The sequence below is a fragment of the Marmota marmota genome, unplaced genomic scaffold, assembly GCF_001458135.2.
Source record: "Marmota marmota marmota unplaced genomic scaffold, marMar, whole genome shotgun sequence".
NCBI lineage: Eukaryota > Metazoa > Chordata > Mammalia > Rodentia > Sciuridae > Marmota > Marmota marmota.
In genome coordinates this window covers 38,489,496-38,515,384 of record NW_026000108.1, presented here as the reverse complement: position 1 = coordinate 38,515,384, position 25,889 = coordinate 38,489,496, and the positions used below count along the sequence as shown (strand labels likewise).

Sequence of the window (25,889 nt, the reverse complement as noted above, 5' to 3'; positions counted from 1 at the left end):
GGGGGTGGGAAGGTGGCCCGGGTCGGGGTTTGGAGGACTTGGTTTGGGGTTGACGCAGTTTCCAGTATGTCACTTCTGGATAGCACCCCTCCTTGTCCATCCTACCACCACCCCCATCCTGCAGCCAATGCCCACCTGTCAGCATCCCTGTCCCCTTCCCCACCACTGGAGAAGCCCGTGCGATCTGGGTGTGGGTGGTGGGAGCTGCACTCGGAAGGCAGCCCCTCAGAAGCCTTGCTTAGATGTGGACCCAGATACACCTGGGTGCAAGGGGAACCTAACCTCCAAACCTAGAGGATGTGCTAGCTTTGCACATCTAATGCCTGACTGAGCAAAAACATTCTAAGATCAGCAAAGAATTCCTAGGGGTTCTCAAGACATAAGGTGCCCAGGGGCCCAGCTACTCACACACCCACTGTGTACGGACTCCTAAGCTGAGGCTTTCTATAGGCTTCATTCTTCATCCTTCATTTTGGCAACAGCCCCTCAAGACGGCTGTGCCCACTGTATCCACTGAACAGGTGAGAAAGCTGAGGCACAGACACACTGACTTGCCTCAAAGTACAGGGCTAGCAAAAGGGAGAGACAGGATTTGAATTCAGAGACTTAGCACTACAGGATACTGTGCTGCCTCTACAATAACATTGGGCACCTAAAGTGAAATTTGGTGCAAGTAGAGGCCACCTTTGCTCATAACCTTATGGTTTAGTAATTAATGCAGGAAACAGAACTGTGTGTGATAAGATGTTCAGTTTGCAGGAAGTCAGTAGTTGTCTTGAGGCCAGGGCTGCAGAATGCAGTGGCCTCTGAGGGGAGTGGGAGGAGACTTGTGACCTACCTGGAGTGTGTCCATCTTTGCCAAACTCAAAATCTAATCTCCTGAACTATGTAATTACTTGATCATTGCATTTTTTAAGTCTGCCTTTGTTTTTGTTTTTTCCTTGTCGATACTCCCTTGAGTACAATGTTCACATTCTCCAATATTCTTTTTAGATACATTTATTCAAAATTTATCTCTCAAGTCTATGAATCATCTGGAACTTCAAACCCCAGTCCTCAAATATTCTAATCTCTCCGGACTAATTCCACTGTTTGCACCCAGGCACCCAAATCCAACATTTCCAAACCCCAGTTTATCATCCCTATTCTTCCTATTGGCATCTAATTTCCGGTCTCTGCAGCTTCTTGCCTGGACTATTGCATTATTTTCCAAATTGGTCCTCCTGCCCCTAGAATCCATCCACCCACTAGACGTCCTCTTGAAATCTCACAAGTCAGTCTCGTTGGGGCCTTTAGGCCTAGCAGACAGAATATGCTGTTCTCACTCTCCTTCCTTAGCACCCCATACATGCCTCTAGGAGAAGGAGCGCTTCTCATATGACACAATTGTCAACTTATGTGCCCTCCCCTTTAGACTCTGATTCCTTCAGCAGTTTTTTTAATCTTACACTTTGTATCCTCAGATTTGGTGCATAATAGACATTTGATAAGTGTTTGTGCAGTTAATGACCTTGTCGTGGAATGAAACTATTTTTTAGAACACAGTTTATAGGTAGGAAAACAGTTCACTATGCACAGTGTGACATTTCACTCTAAATATGATCTGTCACCATTAGTGAGTTACGTGGGTATGTAGTGTGAGGGGTTGACATTAGAAATTGAGTTTGTAGATGGTTAAGACTAGGGACAAAATGAAAGTAATTTTTCAAAATAAGTGCCATTGAGATTAGGGGTGAAAGTGATTCTTTTCAAGGTACAGTGATTCTTTTCTATTTTCCATAGCCATTTGGTCAAAGAGTGAGCAGAGCCCTCAACAAGAGGAGAGGTAAAGACAAAGTCACCATGGCATCAGTGTCCACTCAGGGGAGCCAAGAGAAAGGTCCCCACTTGCCACCACTGAGCAAGCAGGTATGTTTTTAATTTGGGGAGTCTGACATGTAAAGAGGAATATCATACAGAACTTTTGTTAAACCCCACTCTTAGCCAGTGATCTTACTTGGTTTTGTGTTTTGTTTTATTTTGTTTTTTTCTGGTCCGACACCTTGGTGGATGGGTACAGAGAACACAGAAGGAATATGTGGGTTGTACTTACAAAAGATGTACTTACAAAAACTTTCTTGACTCTTTCCCACTTAGGATCCAGCTTAGCTAACTCTTAATGGAGGCTGTCAGTGACTGCAAAAGTTTACTGTTGTAAACTTTTACTGCAAAACTCTTGGTTGTCTCTAACAGAAGGGTACATTTTGCTTATTTTCATATTTTTCTTACTAAGGATAATTATACAAAGCATATGCTGCTGACAGATGTTGCTTTTAGGATAGCAGAATTCTTAATTACTAATTAGCCATCAGATTGAGAACCCAAATGTTAACATGAGCACACTTTTTTCAACTTGTTCAGAATGGATGTTATGTGTTTCAGAAACAAATATTTGAACAAGAGACACTTGTGTCCAGGAGTTCAAGAATAACCTGGAAGATGTACTGAGACCCTAACTCAAAAAAAAAAAAAAAAATGTGCCGGTGCCAGTAGCTGTAATCCAGCTACTCAGTGGACTAGGGCAGGAGGATTGCAAGTTCAAGGCCAGCCTGGGCAATTTAGTAAAACCTTGTCACAAAATTTCAAAATACAAAGTAAAAAGGGCTGGAGATGCAGCTCAGTGGTAAAGTGCCCCAGGGTTCAATCCCCAGTACCACAATAGATAAATAAATAAAATTTTTAGGTTTTAAAAAGAAAGAAAAAGAGCAAGTATTTGAAGGGTAAATGGAGTGATTTTGGCCAGTGATCTTACTTGTTCTCTGGGGTAAACATATCAAGCTAAAATTGTTTATGGAGGAGAAAATGGGGATCAAAATCAAATTCCTTTCATGTATGATTTTGTCAAAATGAGCCCATCTACTATGTGTAACTATAAATCTCTAATTTTAAAAAAAGTAAACTATAGGAAAGGCAAACAGACCAATGATAACAAGTCACAAGCAGAAGAAATTGGATACCTGAGCTGCCTCTGTGAAACAGAGAGCCATAAAACATTTATAGCCGTGAAGGAAAGGCTTACCAGAGCTCCGTCCAGGAGTCTGTGCACGAACTCTAATCTTGACTCTAGGACTCAGAGCAACTGCAACAGTCAGCTGTGTGTATATGTGTGTTTTTGGATGACATTTTTCTTCTTTCTGCTGCAGCCATAGCCAGGACAAGAACAAATGCAATACTCCTTGACTTACAATGGAGATACATCTCAATAATCTTGTCATAAGTTGAAAATGTTTTAAGTCGAAAATGCATTATAAACATTTATCCTACTGACCATCCTAGCTTAGTAACACAACACAGTACAGAGCATGAACTTTTCATCCTCACTATTGCCCAGGGGAAAGGTGGCCACAGCTAAATGCTGCTGCCCAGCATCACATGAAAATATTGCATTGCATATTGCTAGCAATATAAGGAAAAGATCAAAATTCAAAGTATGGCTTCTACTGAATGCATATCACTGCCATGCCATCATAAAAATGGAAAAATCTGAACCATCAGTAAGTCAGGGACCGATTTGATTTACCTGGGAAAGGAGGCATGCTTGCTGAGGAGCACAGGTGCTAAGAAATGGAGGTAAGTAGAGACTGATGGCAATTGCTTCTTCCCATTGTGCATTACCATGTTACTGGTTGTTGTGATTCATGCTGACCACTGCAATTGTACTGTGTCAAGGAGAGTTGGAGAGAAAGAAAAGGGAGGATGCCAGCTTGCATTGCTTGTAGATCTCTGAAGGCATAGACGCCATGAGTCCCTCCACCTTGTTAATATAGCATCATGCATGTCAAGTGCTTGGCATAGTGCCTGGCCCATGAGAAAGTGCTCAAGAAATGGTGACCACCATCCACACTGATACCTACTACAAAGAGCCTGAAAAGGAACAGTGGCAAAATCAGCAAATCCTTCTCTTCACTGAGGAGGCAACACTGAGCTTGATCTTAAGAGCAGGTAGGTGAAGGGAGAGAGGGAGTAGCACTCTAAGTATAGTCAAGCCCATGGACAGAGGCATGGAGGTGAAAGCACACATGGCCTCAGCAGTAATTCAGCTTGACCAGTAGCCACTTCATGCACTCAAATCAGTGAATCACCCTGTCTCTCCAACTGGGATTCTTTCTTTGCCTCAGTCCATCTAGAAGGTCCAGTTGGGAAGCTTATGGAATTGGCCATTGCTGTATATAGGCACAGACAGCCCAAAACACAAGCCAAGTAACAAGAGAAGAGACCTCCTCCTCCAGGGAAAACCAAGTAGATGTTTTTCTGATAATCTCAGTTAACTCGTCATGTAACTTTCCTTACAGAGCATGTTGTTTTGTCCAAAATCAAAACTGCACATCCACAGAGGAGAGATAGCCAAGATTATTCGAGAATGTCAAGAAGAAAGTTTCTGGAAGAGAGGTAATTGCATCCTGCTCAATCTTTACTAGCATTGCATTTGATGCAATAAACTGCCTCCATATCCTATTAGAACTGCAGGAATGATTTATTTTTGAGCAGTGTTTGCATAAATCCCTGAAGAACTTGGATATTCAGGGATGTTTTGGGTTAAATCCATCTGGAAAAAATTTTTAGGGCAGAGATAATATCTGATTATGGAGCACTTTGCCTTACTTAGCAAAAACTGCTACTCATTTAACTCTTTCCTTCACATGAGCAAGAACATGTGCCAAGATTATTGTCTAGAATGTCTTTATTACCAAAGAGTAGATCTTTCTAACCTCCACTAGAGTCTAAGCTTCATAGAGTCAGAAATAATGTCAAGTTCATCCCAGAGCCTAGCACAATGCTTCACACATAGAGAATTTCTCCTAAATATTGTTGAGTGAAAGAAAAATGGCAGTGTTCCATTAATACTTCTCCTATATTGTCTCTGAATAGCCTTTTCTGCTGAGTTGCTTCCTCTTTCTGAGCCTGCCTTACATAAGATAAGGGTGTGAATTCAGGCTGTGCATTAAATTTCTTCCAATTTAAAAAATTCATAATTTGTTGTTTGAGAATGGCATAATAGAGCTTATAGACAGAGCATCCGTGTTGTGCAACTTTGCTGACACAGGGATAATTTTTGCTTTACAATACTCATTTTGATTTCATAAATCATTCAAATTCAGCATCACCAGTTTTGGAACTAACACTCTGTAGGAGTTGATATTCATTATGCATTACCATGATTACTGATTGTGCTTCTAGAAATGCATGTCTTTTCTGACAACCTATGAGTAAATAATTTAATTGCACACTAGTAGATTAACACTTCATTATGACCCATTTGCCTGCCACCAGGCAACTAGTTATAGATGGAAAAATTGGTTACTGTTTGAATTTCCTTGGTTGCCAGGAAGAGCTGAATGTTTACCACTGCTCTCTGCATTTGAGAGAAGTCATTTGGCACATTTTGACAGAATTAGAAACTGCCTTTGCCAAACTAATTGTCTGTTCAAAAAGGCATAGCTAAACATTGTACATATTTAACATGAATGAAGTCATCTTGTAATCTTCCATTTGGATCTTCAGGCAGACCTCCAAATTGGTGGACAAAAATGTCTTATAGACTAAAAAAAAAAAAAGCAGGGAACTCTCCTCAGTGAAAGATGAAAGCAGATTAGAGAGTAAATAGGATCCTTGATTTTCTGTATTGGAAAAAGCCAGCAGCTATGAAAGACATTATTTGACCATTTGGAGATATTTGAATATAGATTGTACAATAGTTAATTATCCTGGAGTACCCCTAATGGTATTGTGACTCCGTAGGGAAATATTCTTGTTCTTAGAAGATATCTTCTGAAATATTCAGTGCTGAAGAGTCATGATGTTTACAAATTTCAAATATTTCAGAAAAAAAATAAAAAATAGAGATAAAGCAAATTTGGTTAAAAAAACTAACAAATATAGATGAAGACTATGCAGTTTATTATATAGTGCTTCCTAACAATTATGTAGGATTGAAAATTGATGTATACATATATGTATGCATATAGATACAGGCAGTTCCCCAATTCAAGAACTAAGATGCCCATGTCAAATGTAGTGTTCAAAATCTTGTACAAGTCAACCATTCAGTAAATTTGGATGTCTGATGTATTAGTTGGTTTTTTATCACTGTGACAAAATACCTGAGATAAATCAACTTAAAGGGGGAAATATTTATTTTGACTCATGGTGTCAGTCTCTGGCCACTTGGTTCCATGTTTCTGGGCCAGCGATGAGGCAGAGCATCATGGTAAGAGGACATGCCAGAATGTGGTTGCTTAATTCACAGCAGCTGAGAGGCAAAGATAGAGAAGGAAAGGGATCAAGGACAGGATACATACTGCAAGGAAACATTCCCAATGATGCTTCCTCCGAGTAAGCCCTACCTCCTAAAGTCTCCAACCAACTCCCAACATTCCCACCAGCTAAGGATCCTTTGGTGGACACTTCAGATTCACACTATAAAATAAGAGATGGAGTAAAATGGGTTTTATATTTGGTCAAACTAATGGTATGAAACAGGTTGAGTGATCAGGGAAGACCCTAAGAGAATTGTCCCTATAGTGTGTAATAAATACTTATTGAATAAGTAAAATAACAAATGAATAAAACTTACATTTAAGGAAGGTAAAACAAAAATCTCTGAGCAATTCTCCCCTGACCTCTAGGTGAGGCACCATGTTTTAAGATACCAATATTTTTTAAATTTTATTTTTTAAATACATGATAGCGGAATGCATTACAATTCTTATTACACATATAGAGCACAATTTTTCTTTTTTTAATATTTATTTTTTAGTTTTAGGTGAACACAATATCTTTATTTTTATGTGGTGCCGAGGATTGAACCCAGTGCCTCACACATGCTAGGCGAGTGCTCCACCACTGAGCCCCAGCCCCAGCCCAGAGCACAATTTTTCATATCTCTGTATGTAAAGTATATTCTCACCAATTCATGTCTTCATACATGTACTTTGAATAATGATGTCTGTCACATTCCACCTCATTGCTAATCCCCTGCCCCCTCTCTTCTCCTCCCACCCCTCTGTCATATCTAGAGTTTGGCTATTCCTCCCATGCTCCTCCTCCCTACCCAACTATGAGTCAGTCACCTTATATAAGAGTAAACATTTGGCATTTGTTTTTTGGGATTGGCTAACTTCACTTAACATTATCTCCTCCAACTCCATCCATTTACCTGCAAATGCCATGATTTTATTCTCTTTTATTGCTGAGTAATATTCCATTGTGTATATATGCCACATTTTTTAAATCCATTCATCTACTGAAGGGCATCTGGGTTGTGAATTGTACTTTTATCAACATTGATGTGGCTGTGTCCCTATAGTATGCTGTTTTTAAGTCCTTTGGGTATAGACCAAGGAGAGGGATAGCTGGGTCAAATGGTGGTTCCATTCCCAGCTTTCCAAGGAATCTCCATACTGCTTTCCATATTGGCTGCACCAATTCGCAGTCCCACCGGCAATGTACGAGTGTACCTTTTTCCCCACATACCCCCCAACTCTTATTGTTGTTTGTCTTCATAATAGCTGCCATTCTGACTGGAATGAGATGATATTAAGATACCAATATTGAAGGACATTTTTGTTTTACAGCTCTGCCTTTCTCTCTTGTAAGCATGCTTGTCACCCAGGGGCTAGTCCACCAAGGTAAGATTCAATATTTGTTAAATTGCTTAACTTCAGAGAGTCCAGTTTTCTGTGACCCTTCTGGCAGCTCCTTAGCACTGGGCATGTATATTTTTTGGTGAAAGATTTTTTTAATGCATGCTTCTACCTCTTTTTAGCGTAGGTCCCTGTCCCCACAGAAGAGATCCTAGACTCTGGAATGAGTGAATATATTAGATTACCTGGCAAAGGGAAATTAAATGGCAGATATAATTAAGGTTGTTAAACAGCTGACCTTACAATAGGGAGATTATCCTAGGTAATCCAGGGAGCCCAATTTGACCAAAAGAGTCTTTACCAGACATGGTGACACACAACTATAATCCCAGCTACTCAAAAGGCTGACACAGAAGGATCACAAGTTCAAAGCCAGCCTACCTGTTGTAGGGACAGATGAGGCAAGGCACTGAAGATAGCTGGAACAGTTTTATTTGGCTGCAGCCAGGTTCAGAGGGCACAGCTTTTGCTGTAATCAATCAATCCTCTAAACCCAGAGTTCAGATAGTTTCAGAATTTTATACCCAACATATAAGGGGAAGGGCTCAGAAGTTCAGAGTCTGCAAAAGTTCACATAAAAGCAGATTTTTCTTTCACTGTTATGGGCAAGTTAACCATTAAAGGATAGCACCTGAAAAGAGGAGAGCTTCTTCTCCCCTTTCTTTCCTCCCCCTGCCAGCTGTTACCACAGAGCCCAATTGGTAACTTCACTTATCTTAGAAACGTAGACATCTCTGTGAAGCCCCAGCTCAAGGCCAGAGGCTTTGTTTACACATTTCTACAAACTACTATACTGGATACACGTTTGTGGAAAACTAGTAAGAGGATATCCAGCACCTGGAGTGCTGATTTCTTCCTGACCAGTGGCCAAGTAAAACAGGGCAACACGAAAATTGGAAGTTTATCTACATTGAACTCTTTGGTAGAGACTCTTTTGCTGACAGTCCTAAAATCAACCTGGTGAAAATTTTGGAGAAACCCAGTTAAGACTTTTCTGTGGAGAAAGGGGGTGCCACTACATGACAACTTAGCAAAATCCTATCTCTCCTGTAATCCCAACAGCTGGGGAGGCTGTGACAGGAGGATCACGAGTTCAAAGCCAGCCTCAGCAATTGTGAGGCACAACACAACTCAGTGAATCCTGTCTCTAAAAAAATATATATAAAATAGGGCTAGGGATGTGGCTCAATGGTTGAATGCTCCTGAGTTGAATCCTCAGTACCCCCAAAAAAATCCTATCTGAAAATGCAAAGGGCTGCATATAGCTCAGTGGTGATGTGTTTGCCTAGCATGTGTGAAATCCTGAGTTTGATCCCCAGGATCAAAAGAAAAAAAAAAAACTAAAAATTTTAAAGTTCTTTTAAAATAACAAAGGGGAAGAGAAGATAGATCCAGAGAGAGGACAGCATAAGGAATCAACATTGCAAGACTTTGACGATGGAGGAAGGGGCCATGAGCTAAGGCATGTGGGAGGCCTCTAGGATCTGGAAATTCCAGACACCCTAGCAAAGAAAGCAGCCCACTTAAAGATGCAGTTACAACTTTATTTTTAAACTAGTGAGACCAATTTGAGACTTCTCACCTCAAGAACTATAATAAACTTGCTTTAAGCTACTACATTGGTGGTAATGTGTTTTAGCAATCATAGGAAACTAAAACAGTGCCTTCCATTATACCAGAGTCCCTGTGCCTCCCGGCCTCTGGCTGTGACTGGGCCAATGGTTCACTACAGAAGGGTGCTCCAGGTAGGAGGTGAGTAGAGTGGAAGTCCACCCAAGCTCTGCCCACCAAGCCATTTGTCCCAGCAAGAAGCTAAATCAACTAAGGAGGGTACCCTGTCTGATGCATACAAGAGACCATGAGGACTAGCAGCCACATGTCTCTCCCTACAGTGACCTCTGCTTACCTCTGAGTTTTCCTCTCCATTCCTCTTTCCTCATTCTCTTCTTTGTCTCCACCTAGACAGAGAATTCTTATACATTGTGTAGTCCCCAGGTAACAACAAGGCCTCTGACTCTGTTTAAGTTCAATTTATTGGATGTTTCTGGTTACCAAGATTTTAAAAGGAATATTTCTTCCTGGTAAATATGAAGGAAGATGTCCTAGTTCTTTTTTGGATCTCAAAGATCACCTGTGTCATGTAACCAGGAGAATTCCAATTTAATCAATATTATTCTGGCTGTAAAGGTCATGTATTAAATATGATAGTCTTTTAATAGGAATATATTCATCAATCAGAACAAGCCTTCATCAGGCTATTTCTGACACAGCAAAAAAAAATGTAGCCAGGACATCTAGAGAATTATATTTTATAAATATTAAATTACTCAAGATCTATCATCTCTGCATCTGTGCAAATATATTTTTTCAGAATTATATATTAGTTTTCCATAGTTATTGTAACAGATTATCACAGACACCATGGCTTAAAAAGAACAGATTTATTAACTTACAGTTCCAGAGGCCAGAAATCCAAAATGGGTCTCTCTGGATTAAAATCAAGACATTGTTCCAGTTGTATTTCTTCTGGAAGTTTCTAATCTTCCTTTCCCTTTCTTGCATTTATTTTCTGGCAGCCCCCTCTTACGTCTTTAAAGCCAGCAATGCTGAGCTAACATTTTCTCACACTGTCATATCTGGTCCTCTCCAATGCCCTCTTCCACATTCAGGGATTGTTATAATTATGTCGAAGTTACCTGGATCATCCAGAACCATCTCCCTATTTTTAAGTTATCTGATAGGAACCTAAATTCTACTTTCTACCTAAGTTTTTATGTATTATAACATATTTACAGTTTCTTAAGATTATGGAGCGGACATTGTTAGAGGCTACTATCCTGCCCACCTCAAGTTATAATATTTCTTCTTTTCTTTCTTTCTTTTTTTTTTTTTTTTTTTTGGGTACCAGGGATTGAACTCAGGGGCACTCAACCACTGAGCCACATCCCCAGCCTTTTTTTTTTTTTTTTTTGTATTTTATTTAGAGACAGGGTCTTACTGAGTTGATTAGCACCTTGCCATTGCTGAGGCTGACTTTGAACTTGTGATCCCCCGTCTCAGCCTCCCACACCACTGGGATTACAGGTGTGTGCCACTGTACCCAGCCACAAGTTTTAATATTTTCTTTTTTAAATATTTATTATTATTTTTTTAGTTGTAATTGAACACCATACCTTGATTTTATATTTATATGTGGTGCTGAGGATCGAACGCAGAGCCTCACATGTGCTAGACGAGCGCTCTACCACTGAGCCATAACTCCAGCCCCTACTATTTTCATTTAAAAATTGTGACAGTAGCACATGCCTATAATCCCAGCACTTGGGCAGCTAAGGCAGGAGAATTACAAATTCAATCCCAGCCTGAGCAAATTAGCAAGACCTTCTTTAAAAAAAAAAAAAAGGACTGGAGATGCAATTCAGTGGTAGAATGCCCCTAGTCAAAGCAAGAAAAAAAAGCTTTAAATAAACACATGCACGCGTGTGCGCACGGACACACACACACACACACACACACACACATACAGAGTGGATCTCTAAACTGAAACTTCCTATATTGAGTTACTTTAAGAGAGAACAGGATAGTGAGTCATTTTTTGAACTCAGTTTAAGTTAGTCTTTGTTTCATATTCCTTTTCTATATGTTAAAGCTAATATATGCTATTTGCCTAAAATGGCTATTCAAGAGTTAAACTCAGTCAAGAAGTGAATCATAATTATTTTAAAATTCTTTCTTTAGATTAAGACTATGTATACATTTAAGAAATTTTGCATCTTAAAGTTTGAAGTTTTCCTTACAAATTTAAGTAGGTTGCAAAATAAAATATTAATTATCTATATATTAATCCTTAGGTTACTTAGCAGCTAACCCAAGACTTGGATCATTGCCTAAACTTGCACGTAAGTCATTAAAGTAAAAAAAGCAGATTCATTTTGGAAGAAAGGGTGATATTTTTAACAGCTAGGGAAAGGAATGTCCATTTTAACCAACTTGCCTGCATTGACTCTGAAAAATTAGTCACTATTTTCTATGGCTTTACATTCTTACTTTATTCAACACTTCCTGATATACAGGAAGTGTATAGGGACTTCTCCCCAGATAATCCTCTTTAAAGCATGAACTAAGAGGGACTGACAAGATATATACAGTTGTTCCTCCAGATTTGATGGGGATGGGTTCTAAGACCCCTCCGGGATACCAAAATCCATGAATGCTTAATTCCCTTATATAAATGGCATAATATTTTCATACCACCTCTGCATATTCTCCTGTATTCTTTAAATCATCTCTAGATGACTTACAATACCTAAAACAATGTAAATACTGTACAAATAGTTGTTATACTATATGACTTAGGGAATACTGAAAGAAAGAAGCTTGTACTTGTTCAGTACTGACCAAAACTTTCAAATATTTTGTCTGTAGTTGGTTGACTGAGGATGTGTGACCCATGGATATGGAGGGCCAGCTTTAACAAAATTATCAACAGTAGAGCATCTGAATGATAAGTCCCTTAGGGTTTTTATTTTCTTCTTTTGGGCTGGCCAATCTTTTCAAAGGATTATCTGTCATGGACATTAAAAATGAGTAATGAGCTGGGGATTTTCCAATAATTAATTTGCCACACACTTGGGGTTTCTTCTTCCTCTTCTTGATACACATAGACCTTCTGTGTACAAAGAAGGTACAATCTTGAATCTCTTTCCCAGCCAGAGGGTTCAAGATTTTTTGCTGCAACCAGCACAGCCATTAATTCAGAAATCACCAAGGGGCGATGGGGGATTGAGAAAAGACAAAGACCTAGAGAAAAGGCTGGGGCTAGGTGGGACATCACCCTCTGATGGAGAATGAATGACCCAGAGCTAGCTCAGCAACTTCATCATATGGGTTTTCTCATCAAAAGGATTTTCTGTGAGAAAGCATGCAGGATTGAAAGTCAAAGTACTATATGACAAATATAATTATCAATTTACTTTCATAATTCTCTGTCCCTGGCAGCTGATGTCTGCACTTAGGGTCAAGACTGATAGTCCTGTGCCTAGCACAGAATCTCCTTTAAGCAGGGTGTCACCATAGCAACTGGGCAGTCTTGACCTGAACCTCTGCACGGGAAATTCCCAGTGCAGGCGCAGCTCCTGCTGTAGGTCAGAGACAATGATTCAAATCACTGCTCCCAACAACTTCCTTCATAGGAGGTTTCCCTCCCTCATGACATCACTTCTAGAGGTTGCTTCCAACTCTTCCAAGACCTTAAAGAAAGTAAAGGATCTTTCCTACCTGTGATTTAAAGACTTCCAATAGTCACAGTGCAGATCCCCACCTTCTCTCCTTGGTGGCCTAAGCCATCTCTTTGACAGCTGCCACCCTCTCATTGCCCATCTCTGAGACAGCATCTTCACTTGCTCTGTCCTGGTCATTCTGCTTCCAGTTCAAAGAAGAGATCAGAAAGTCTCTGGTTCACAGTCCTGCTCTTTGATAGGGGCTTCACCCTCAGAGTTTTTGTTCATTGATTTACCTTAGTACTTTTAGATAAAAATTACTAGTCTTGATGTTTGGTGTGGTAGCACATACCTATCCCAGTGATTTTGGAGACTGAAACAGGAGGATCTTAGTGAAGCCCTAAGCAACTTGGTGAGACCCTGTCTCAAAATAAAAAATTAAAATGGTTGGGATGTAGCTCAGTGGTAAAGCACCCCTGGGTTCAACATCAGCACTTAAAAAAAAAAAAAGACTAGATTTAATAAAAAAATTTCAAGATGATAATTAACGAAAGAGATTCTGAATCTTTCAGTTACCTATGTTTCTTGCTTTTATAGTTGCTGGCATCTTAGGATTTGGCCTTGGAAAGGCTTCATACATAGGAGTATGCCAGAGTAAATTCCATTCTTTTGAAGATCAGCTGCGTGGAGCTGGTTTTGGTCCAGAGCATAACAGGTTTGTAACCTGCTTGACTAAGAGATTATAATGAAGATAATTATAAGTAATTAAATGAAGGGTCACTGACTATTTATAACATTAAACGTTTTTTAAATTCCTTAATTTAAAAAACCTCTTTAACCTTCAAGTTTTGAGTTGTTACAACTCAACTTCGATAATTATTAAATTAGCTACCTATTTCATTTTATAACAATATCTAATGAGTACCTATTATGTCCAAGGCATTGTGCAAGTCTCTAAAGAATATCTTGATGAGCACAAATGGCTTCTACCATCACAAGGTTACGTAAAATTTAAACGGTCTTCCTTACGGAAGGCTTCTGAGAGCCTTTAACATGTTAATAGCATGTAATATATATTGTAGTTTTCTCTGGGGGATATAAACAGCAGGACAGTGGAGTTCACAAGACTACCTCTGCTGTTGGAGATTTTGGGTTGAAAACCACTCCATCCACTTCCTAAGCCATATGACCTTGAATACATTTCTTAAACTCTCTAATCTTCAGTTTCCTCATCTGTATAAAATGATGACCAGAATTGTTTCCATGGGATATTGCAAGGAATAGAAATGGTTATTCATGACTCATAAGTGCTATTTCTTTTATAGTGTTACGGGACTAGTGTTAAAGACACATTTCTCTGAAGACCCCTCACCCATCTCAGTAGATTCTATTTGAGAGGCTGCATGATATAGTGAAAACAACATTGGACTAGAAATCAGGGCACCCAAGTTCTTTTTCCATTTGCAAAACTTTGGAGAGCCACCTTCCCTAGTCCTATACTGGTACCTTAAACACTGTCACTTCCTGTTGAGCCACATGCAACCCAGAGAGGTGCACAGACATACAGCAAGGAGATGCAGAGACTTTCTGAGGTGACCTAGTTAGCCATATCCTGTTTTTCAGTTAGCCATAGGTAAGGCTCAGCCCATTTGTTTTCAAACCCTTACATATTCCATTTTAGCAGCAATGTTGCCTGAGAGTCATTAATTCTATGTTTACAGGCAACTCCAACATCAGTCCATCTTTACAAAGCTGAGTTTTAGGGTCAGCTTTCTGAAGAGCAATTGACCACAAGATTCTGGTCTCTTTAGGGAAAGTTTTATAAAATCAATACATGCAAAGGAGAAAGTTTTCTTAACTGTTCCCTCTTCCTCTTTAATTTCAGGAAGTTCTTTTGCTATTATCCAACTTCAGGTTCCATAATAATTATAAACCAAGATTGAAATCTGTGTTTTCCAGACAGTCTCCATTGTTCTGCATTTTAGAAGAAGGCGGTTGAAGTAAAGGGTCTCCAGGGTTGCTTTGAGCTCTTTGTTCTATAGCTCTGTTTTGCCTGCCCTCTTGTAGCCACAGCAGCTGCACTCTGGGCTCACATTAGTGGCTGGTAACCATTGCTAAGCCCTTGTGAAGGGCCCTCACATACCAAACAAACACACAATAACAGCAGCAGATGATATTGCAACGATTCACAAAGCTACTTGATTTCCAGTGAGGGGGAAAGAGGGAAGAGCCCCTAGCTAAGTTGAGGTCTAGAAGCTTAAGGAAGGGGCCTTCTTAAAGGAGATGATGATGCTTGACTTGAATCTTCAAAGACCAGTGGGAGTTATAGCAAGTTTGAAAAAGGAAATGCTAGGCCAGGAATGGCCTGCTCAGAGAAGGAAACCTGATTGATTAATTCTTTAATAAACCCATGGATACACCCTATGGCTAAAGCATAGAGAGCTATTGGGAAATGATAGAAGACATCTGGAGGGCAAAGCAAGTAAGGGTCACTCCCTGAAGGATTTTATGCCACACTAAGGATTTCTACCTAATTCTCAAAGCAATGGGGTAAAATAAGTGATAAAGGGAGGAGGATGGAGGTCATCATCCATCTCTCTGGGGACGTGCAATAGCAGCTTATGGTGTTGCTGCCTTCTGAATGACCCTTCCCACTCAAGCAAGGTTGATATTTCTATTATATAGAATTCACCTCATCCTATTCTGCTTAAATGGTCTTCCTGTTGCAAATTCCTCATGGTAGTAGGTGTTCAGTAAATGTTTATGGAATTGAATTTGTAAGATTTCAAAACTAACACTGGGAAGGGCCTCAAGGACATCAATTCCTCAAGTGTGGGTATTTTTCTAATACAAAGCTGTGCATTTTCCTTGGTATTGTGTTAGATTCTAAGGAAACTGTTACAAATCAGGAAAATTATAATTCTGGAAATGTCTTTGCAATTTTTTAATTAAAAAAATTATGTGTGCTCATGTGTGTTCAAACCTAATTCCATAAGTTTATATTATATTAAACACTATAGGCTTATATTATATTAAATCCTACATAAATGCACTATGTATTTTATGATTTTTTTTTTCTTTTAGATGAGGTCTCACTGCATTGCCCAGGCTGGCCTCGAACTCCTGGGCTCAAGTGTTTCTCCCACCTGAGCATCCTCAGTGCTGGAGCGATAGATATGTGCCACTGTGCCTGGCTTATTTATGATTTTTTAATGTTATTGTTAGAAATTACTCAAGTTCAAAGAGTCAAGATGTTCAACCTTTGTGTGACTCTAACCACAAAAACAACCATCTGTTTCAACATAAAGTTTGTTCTTGGCTTTATTTGGATGAAATTTGGGGAATCTTAAACTAAGAACAAATATTATTCCTGAAGAAATTGGGCTAGTGAACTTTAGAACAGAAGACTTCTCTAAACAACATTGTGTTAAGACTAGAGCTTCTATTGTCAAAGTACAAACCACTACCTGTTTTTGCTTCTCTTCTAGGCATTGCCTGCTTACCTGCGAGGAATGCAAAATAAGGCATGGATTAAGTGAAAAGGGAGATTCACAGCCTTCGGCTTCCTAAACTGTCTATGGCTTTTGAGTTTTCTAAACCTCTGAATTTATACACATTTAAAATTTCAAGAGTACTTTAAAATAATATACTTCTTTTGATTCTCTTGCTCTTTTGAAATGCTTTCTGTGGAAGGCTCTCACCTGAATTGAGCATAACATATTTTTCTGCTAAGAACATGTTGAGAGCCCTCACATACCAAACAAACACACAATAACAGCAGCAGATGATATTGCACCCTGCCTGGCTTACAGCTGAGTAAAGGAATTGAGTCTTCTCTGATTAGCCTCCATCTTTTCTTTCACTCTGCTTTTCTTCAATGTTTTAAGTTCTCTAGTAGAGGACAGGAATGAATGAGGAGGAAGCTGGGGAGTCATGACCCAAAGAAAATTCACGTATTTGGAGATAGAAGTACAGGATGAGAAAGATTGTGTATTTTATAAGCACTAGAAGTGTTTCCCATTGCTAGGCATGGTGGCGCATGCCTGTAATCCCAGTGGCTCGAGAGGCTGAGGCAGGATTGAGAGTTCAAAGCCAGCTTCGGCAACTTAGCAAGGGCCTAAGCAACTCAGTGAGATGCTGTCTCCAAATAAAATATGGGGATGGGCTGGAGATGTAGCTCAGTGTTTTAGTGCCCCTGAGTTCAATCTCTGATACCAATAAATAAATAATAAATAAATGAATAAGAAGTGCTTCTCAAGACATAGGAGCCAAGATTTCATTCAAAATGGTCAAAATATGAAACAACTGTCCTTTCAGTGATGGACGTAACTGTGAGGCTCATCAGTGCATGAGGTTTTTAAAAACACCTATCATCTTTCAGTTACCTGCTAAGCTAATAGGTACACATTTGTGATCACTCTTTAACAGGGTACTTTTGTAGACTACTAGTGGCCTGAAAGAATAAACCCATCTTCCCAAACCATTCTCCTTCTTCCAAGCAGCTCATTTATGGGGAGAATAACTTGAGGAATTAACTCACAGAATGATAAACTCTTAGAATTTTAGGGAGTTCAGAGTCAATTTAACTCCAAGAGTCAGATTTCTATTCTCCAACCACGTTTGTTGCATGAAAAAAAAAAAAATTCTCTATTTGGGAAGCTTTTGTTTTACATCAAGTTGGCTAAGCCTTATAAAAAAAACTTCAATTGGATCTTTGCACCTGCTCAGGAAAATGCTTTAGATATGTATTGACATTTATGTTGTGTATATGTGTATGTGTGCATACACATTTGTGTTTCACTTAAGATATCTTAAAGCCTGTAGCATGGAAGTAAAAAGGGACACCTCATCATAAGTTAATACTTGGTATAAAATATTGTATTTGAAAAGCCAAAAATATGTGGAAGTTTTTCATTCCAAATATTAACTATATGGAATGGATGGCTTGACTGAGCTTCCTCTTTATTTTACATATCCTGTTTTTTAGTCAATAAAGTTCTATTTCTATAAATTAGAATGCAGAGCAAATATCGTGGCCTTTCTCCCCCCACCCCATTGCTGGGGATCAAACAACAAAGGGCCTCATGCATTCTAGGCAAATGCTGTACCACTGATCTACACCTCAGCCCCTATTCTAGGTTTTTGAATGCAGTTTAATTTTTGGCTCTGACATCTAGCAATTGATCATTCTTCATTATATCTGCTATTGAAAACAATCCAGAATTAGGGCCAGTTATTTCCTGCATCCCAGAAAATTATTTTGCAGCAAGCCATTGTTAAAAATAAATCTTGGCTAAGGGCTGGGGGTGGGGTGATACAGGACATGGGAGGCCCAGGATTCAATCCCCAATATCATTCAAGAAAAACAACAACAACAACAACAACCAAAAAAAGTCTTTGTGTACTGGGAAAGAGTGCACTATTATTTACTGTTGACATCTTCATAGTTCTCAATCAAATTGGATTTATTGCTTGGACTTTCTGCTTTCCCTACGTAGATAAGTTATTCATTGAAGCAGTTTATCATAGTGATTTATCTTGTGTGAAGGAAAATCAATAAGAAGAAATCTGGAAGGTCATCCAGATTCATACCTCTAGTCATTGCAGAAGGAAAGTAACCTGAGGGGAATATCTGCTGCTCATGTTTCACCAACACTCATCACCAAGCTGGTCATAAGCTTATGAAAGCAGAATCTTCATAATGGGAAAAAAAAACTTGGCAAAGAATAGCAGGATAACATTGTGGATAAACTTGCATGAAATAGAAAATAATATGAGTCTACATAGTAACAGTTGTATACCTAACCAACTTTATTAACAGATTTTCCTATGATGATATGGTCTGATATTCTAGAATGAATAAAATGGAAAATATCCTATTAGAGATGCTACTCAACTTTACAATGGAATTATATACTGATAAACCCATCATTAAGTCAAAAATATCATCAGTCAAAATGTACTTCGTACACCTAACCTACCAAACATCATAGCTTAGCCTAGCCTAACTGCTTAGTACACTTAGATTAGCCTACAGTTAGGCAAAACCATCTAACACAAAGCCGATTTTATATAAAATGTTGAATATCTCATATGGTTTATTGAATACTGTTCTGAACATGAAAAACAGAATGGCTATATGGGTACTCTTTTGCCCCATAATAGTTGGAAATCCTATTGTACTTGGGAAGTATCTTTGTTTTGAATTCGATTAATGGAATTTACAATGTAACATTAATCTGCTTTTTTTCTTGTATGGAACTATAAGAAACAAATTTGACATCTGAAATCAACAAATCTGTCTCACACATTTGTAGTTTGTCTAGACAACAGTGAAAATATTCCTAACAGAGGAGAATGACACAAATAGGAAGATCCATATGTAACCACAAAACATCAAAATAATTTAATCCAGTTCATCCCTGTGATTCTCCAATGAACCTTAGAAATGCACTATTTCCTTTGCTTATAAGTGGATGACTTCAAAGGAATCATTCAATGATACTTTTAAATTTCAGGGCATTGGTCAAACATTCCACTCTCTTCACTAAAATAATCATTTGTTTCTAAATCTTGATCCAGTTTGTGTGATCCTGGAGTTCAAATGTTATTGTCAGAGTTGAACTATATTCTACAAAAAAAATGTATTATTTCACAATTTTAAAAAAGCAACTGGATAATCCTTTTGTGTCCATTTATCTTATCAAAAATAATCAGAATTTCCAGTAAGATTTATATATTATTGATACATAATACATAAAAATATTATGTACTGCATATAATGCTTATATATTTTTAAAATTCTCATTTAAACAAAGATATTCTCTTCCCTTGCTTTCAGAATGGATGATTTGTCTATTTTCTGTTAATATTTTGAAAGTAATAAAATTTATCTTGCTGACTTGGTTAAGTCTGCTAGTTAGTTTTCCACTCTGTGACAAAATACCTGAGAAAATAAAGGAGGAAAGGTTTATTTTGGCTCACTGTTTCAGAAGTTTCCATCCATGGTTGCTTGGCCCCATGTTATGAGCCCATGGTAAGGCAGAAGGTCATTTGAGGGAGCATGTGGCAGAACAGAACTGTTTACCTCATGGTAGCCCAAAAGCAGAGGAGAGAGAACAAGGGAAGGACCAGAGATAAGATACATCCTTTCAAGTGTGCCCCCAGTGACCTACTTCTTCCAACAAGGTCCCACTTCCTATATTATCACCACCTCCCAATAATGTCATCAGCTATGAACATATCAATGGATTAATCCATTGAGAGGTCACAGTCTTCATGATCCAATCACTTCCCAAGAGCCTCACCTCTGAACATTGCTGCATTAGGGACCAAGCTGTCAACATGAGTCTTTAGATCCAAACTATAACATCAAGTGTAATGCAAACGACAAGTTATTTTCTTGATATCTATGTAATGCAACATATTAATCAACAGAAAATGTCTCCAAATTTCAATTATAAAATTTAATTTTATATATATTTAAGAGTTGGCATCCAGCTGCTAGGGTCTTCAGAAGGTCTTTTGGAGAATCAACTTTGCCTCTCACCACTTCTAGACTGGAAACTTCTCCAAGAAGTGGTTTTTGTTTTGTTTCTTCTTATCTCTGAATTCCCAGGGTTCTTGCAGATATAGGCATTTGGTAAATGTTTGTCAGCCTAAACCCGTAATTTCCTTGTGGCTACAAAATATAATTCTCATTTCTCTTTCACATAATAGTCTTTAAATACTTGTAAAGCATATTTCTTTCTTAAACTCTTCTAAAGGACCCCAGTTTGTCCAACCATCAGAGTGGGTTTCCACCCCAGCCACAACCTGGTCTCAGGAGACCTTTGGTCTGTGATGTCCTCACACATGAAGACTCCAGAAATGGACTGACCAGTCCAAAGGAGAGCAGGATTAGCATAAGTTTCAAAACCAAGCTCCACCACTGACTGACTACTTTACCTTGGGTTATTTTTTATCTGCTCTGGGCCTCAGTTTCCTCACTTGAAATGGAAATAATATTAGACTTACCTAACAGGCTATTTGTGAGAATTAAATGAGCCAATAGCCTTAAAATGCTTAGAACAGCACATGGCTCAGAGTAACCAGTGAGTGGATGTTAGTAACACAGTCTAAGAACTCGTCATTGTCATAATTACAGCTCAGGCTAGGCTTTTACACAACTTTACAACTTCTGTTAAGTTGTTTCCCTATTTCATGCTTATGCAACTGGTCACTCTGAACTTCAGCATACCACATTATACACTTAACCTCATTTCAATTTCATAGTGCTGCTTTCAGCCCAGATAGCTGTTCTTTTCAGTCCAAAGTCCCTGATTCAACAGATAAGTATTTCATCATCTACACTAGAAAACATTATTTCCCTCTTTGATTTCTGAATGTATGATGTTTATATTAAGTGCAACAATTTTTGTTGACTGAACAATTGTCTTATAGGAGAGAATTTTGTATTATAAGATACAAGCCTCAAACAATGATTTGGGGGCTGGAGATGTCGCTCAGTGGCTAAAGCACCCCTGTGTTCAATCCCTTAACAAACAAACAAACAATGGTTGATTACAGATATTCTTCCAACAAAGAAAAGTCCAGGGCTGGGATTGTGGCTCATCAGTAGAGTGCTCGCCTAGCACATTCGAGGCTCTGGGTTCGATCCTCAGCACCATATAAAAATAAAATAAAGATATTGTGTCCAACTACAACTAAAAAATAAATATTTAAAAAGGAAGAAGAAGAAAAGTCCAGGATCAGATGAATTGTTAGCTGAATTCTACCAGACCTTTAAAAAACAAGTACTAATGTTCCTCAGAATATTCCAGGGGAAATGGAATGCTTCCAAGTTCATTGTATTTAATCAGTGTCACATTTATACCAAACCAGATAGGAACACGTCAAGGAAAGAAAACTACAGACTAATATCCTTGATGAATTTAGATGCAAAAATCTTTAATATTAGCAAGAAGATTGTTCATCATGATCAAGTTGGTTTTATCTCAGGGATGCAAGAATGGTTTCACATGCAGATCAATAAGTGTAATTCATCACATAAATAGAATTAGGGACAAAAACCATTCAGTCATCTCAATAGATGCATAGAAAGCCTTTGACAAAATTCAGCACCTATTCATTACAAAAAAAAAAAACACTGATATATATATATATCTCCCAAAGCCAACATTGTAACTAATGAGGAGAAACTGAAAACATTTTCTTTAGAATCTGAAACAAGTCAAGCATATCTACTCTCACCATTTCTATTCTAGCCAGAGTGATTAGGCATGAGAAGGAAATAAAATGGATAAAAATGGGAAAGAAAGAAGTCAAATTATCACTGTTTGCAGGGATATGATCCTATACCTAGAAAATACAAAAATTTCCACCAGAGGACTGCTAGAACTAAGTGGCAGGTTACAAAATCAACATACAAAATCTATACCAATAATGAATATGCTGAGAAAGAAATCAGGAAAACAATGCCATTCACAATAGCCTCAAAAAATTAAATTAAATACATACGACTAAATCTAAACAAAGAGGTAAAAAGACCTCTACAATAAAAACTATAGAACACTGGAAAAGAAATTGAAGAAGACACAAGAATGGAAAGACCTCCCATGTTCATGGGTAGATAGAATATTGTTAAAATGGCCAAATTATCACAAACAATATACAGATTCAAGGCAATCCCCCCATCAAAATACCATTGACATTCTTCACAGAATTAGGAAAACAGTCCTAAAGTTCATTTGGAAAAAACAGAAGACCCAGAATAGCCAAAGCAATTCTAAGCCAAAAAAAAAAAAAAAAAAGCAATGTTAAAGGTCACAATACCTGACTTTTAAATTATACTCTAAAGCTATAGTAACAAAAACTGCATAGTAGTGATATATAAACAGATACCTAGACCAATGGTACAGAGTAGAAGACACAGAGAAAAATCCATACATCTACAGTCATCTTATCCTTGACAAAGGTGCAAAAAATCACACAGTGGAGAAAAGACAGCCTTTTAAACAAATGATGCTAGGAAAATTGGATATCCATATATAGAGGAATGAGACTAGAACCTCATCTCTCACTCTGCACCAAAGTCAACTCAAAATGGATCAAAACCCTAGGAATTAGATGAGAAACTATGCAACTCCTAGAAGAAAGCATAGGATCAACACTCCCAATGGACAGGCATAGGCAATGACTTTCTCAATAGAACACCTAAAGTTCAGATAATAATGCCAAGTGTTAATAAGTGGGATGGCATCAAATTAAAATCTTCTGCACAGCAAAGGAAACAACTAAGAATGTGAAGAAAGAATCCTACAGAATGGGAAAACCTGTTGCTATCTACTCTTCTTACAAAGGATTATCTAGAATGTACAAAGAACTCAAAAAACTTAGCACTAAAAAAACCCAAATAACCCAATTAATGAATACGTAAATTAATTTATCAGACATTTCTTTAAAGAAGAAATACAAATGGCCAACAGATATATGAAAAAATATTCAACATCAGAAGCAATTAGGGAATGCAAATTAAACTACACTGAGATTTCATCTCACTCCAGTCAAAATGGCAATTATCAAGAATACAAGTAACAACAAATTTTGGCAAGGATGTAGGAAAAGAGAAACATGCATACATTGCTGGCAGGACTACAAATTGGTGCAAACACTGTGGAAAGCCTCAGAATCTCTGTGGAGATTCCTCAGAAAACTTGGAATGGATCCACCATTTGACCCAGCTATCCCACTTCAGTTAATACCCAAAAGACTTAAAAATCAGCATATTACAGTGACACAGCCACATCAATGTTTATAGCATCTCAATTCACAATAGCTAACCTATGAAACCAACCTAGATGCCCTTCAAACTGATGAATGGACAAAGAAAATGTAGCACATATACACAATGAAATATTACTCCACCTTAAAAAAGAATGAAGTTATGGTATTTGCAGGTAAATGGATGGAACTAGAGAATGTCATGCTAAGTGAAATAAGCCAATCCCAAAAAAACAAAAGCTGAATGTTTTCTCTTATAAATGGATGCTGCTCCATAGCATGAGGATGGGGAAGAATGAAGGAACTTTGGTTTGTGTAGAGGGGATTGAGGGTGGGGTGGGGTTGTGGGGATGGGAAGGATGGTAGAAAGACATTATTACCCTATATACATATATGATTACACTACTGGAGTGACTCTATTCCATGTACAGCCAAAGGAATGAGAAGTTGTACTCCATTTGTGTACTATATGTCAAAATACATTCAACTGGAAAAGAAATAAATTAATATTTAAAAATCATGGGGCAAAAGTAATTAAATAAAAATTTCTCAGCAAAAGTAACAATGAGGTGAAGAGAGAGCCTACAGAATGGGAACAAATTTTACCACATACACATCAGATAGAGCACTAATCTCCAGGATATATAAAGAACTCTAAAAACTTACCACCAAAAAAAAAACCCAATCAATAAATGGGGGTGCTGGGGATACAGCTCAATTGGTAGAGTGCTTGCCTCACATGCACAAGGCCCTGGGTTCAATCCCCAGGACCACAAAAAAAGGAGGTGGGGGCTAAGGAACTGAAAAGATACTTCTCAGAAGATATACAATCAATCAACAAATATATGAAAAAAATGTTCAACATCTCTAGTAATTAGAGAAATGAAAATCAAAACTACTCTAAGATTTCATCTCACTTCAGTCAGAATGGTAATTATCAAGACAAGCAACAGTAAGTGTAGGCGAGGATGTGGGGGGAAAGGCACGCCTTTACATTGCTGGTAGAACTGCAAATTGGTACAATCTGGAAAATAGTATGGCGATTCCTTAGAAAACTTGGAATGGAACCATCATTTGACCCAACTATCCCACCCTTTGGTTTATACCCAAAGGACTTAAAGACAGCATATTACAATGATGCAACCACATATGTTTATAGCGGCACAATTTACAATAGCTAAATTGTGGAAACAAACTAGATGCCCTTCAATAGATGAATGGATAAACTATGGTGTGTGTGTGTGATATGGAATATTAATCAGCATTGAAAAAGAATAAAATTATGGCATTTGCAGGTAAATGGATGGAGTTGGAACTAATAAGTGGATGCTGATCCATAATGGTATTGGGGCATGGGAGGAATGCAGAAACTTTGGGCAGGGCAAATGGGAGAGATGGGAAGGGAGGGGGAATGGGGATAGGAAAGATGGTGGAATGACACAGATATCATTACATGGTGTGACTCTACTTCATGTACAACCAGAGAAACGAAAAATTGTACTCCACTTGTGTACTGTGAATCTAAATTCATTCTGCTGCCATGTACAACTAACTAGACAAAAAATCATTTTAAAAAAAAGAACAAATTATTCCATTTCCAAATGAAATTTGGAGGAAATACAAAGGCTTAGAGCCATTCTGTCAAATATTATCATATTCAGAAATGGCTTTCAGGCAAAGACCAAATCCAAAGTGAAGCAGTGAGATTCTTAGTTCCAAGATCTCAGAAAGATGACAGTGCTTGTTAAAGACATTTCAGACACAGAAATGGCCCTCTGTCTTAAAGACATACCTTGTAGAAGTTGCCCAAGGCTTTTTATAATCTTATGTCACAAGGAGGCCAACATAGAAAAGGATGTTTCCAATAGACTTTTTGTGGTTTTGAGTAATGGAATCAATCAAAAGTTGACACATAAGTTCACAGATAGAAAAAAGGGAATATATCAGCTTGGGCCAATGGTGTAAGGCCTTTGGATCCTCAGATTTCTGAGCAGGGAGTAGGCTAAGGACACTACACAGCTGCAAACATGAAAAATCTTAATGAAAAATAGATTTATAGGGCGGGACCAAGAGCCTGGGAGAATAACCACTGGGGAGCATAGTAGAATGGCCATGTGAAGTAGCTGGACTTCAGAATTGCTATGGACAAATGATGTACATGAAAATTTTACATTTTTCTTTTTCTTTTTTTTTTTTTTTTTTTTTT

At 38.2% G+C, this 25,889-nt stretch overlaps 1 protein-coding gene across 4 annotated transcripts in view; it reads left to right on the top strand.

Annotated features, from left to right (window-relative positions):
• Ociad2 (OCIA domain containing 2) overlaps positions 1-18,270 on the top strand; it is a 19,008-nt gene extending 738 nt beyond the window's left edge. For 2 of the 4 annotated variants that reach the window (XM_015482089.2, XM_015482090.2), the window contains exons 2-7: positions 1,783-1,908; positions 4,332-4,428; positions 7,614-7,667; positions 11,534-11,581; positions 13,499-13,616; positions 16,390-18,270. In XM_015482089.2, the coding sequence (XP_015337575.1) occupies positions 1,843-1,908; positions 4,332-4,428; positions 7,614-7,667; positions 11,534-11,581; positions 13,499-13,616; positions 16,390-16,471 (465 nt within the window). In that variant the 5' untranslated portion in view covers positions 1,783-1,842 and the 3' untranslated portion in view covers positions 16,472-18,270. Of the gene's footprint in view, positions 1-1,780; positions 1,909-4,331; positions 4,429-7,613; positions 7,668-11,533; positions 11,582-13,498; positions 13,617-15,985; positions 16,008-16,389 lie in introns of those variants that run through there. The other 2 variants (XM_048784452.1, XM_048784453.1) reach the window with 2 other exon arrangements.
• Positions 18,271-25,889: the final 7,619 nt, after the last annotated feature.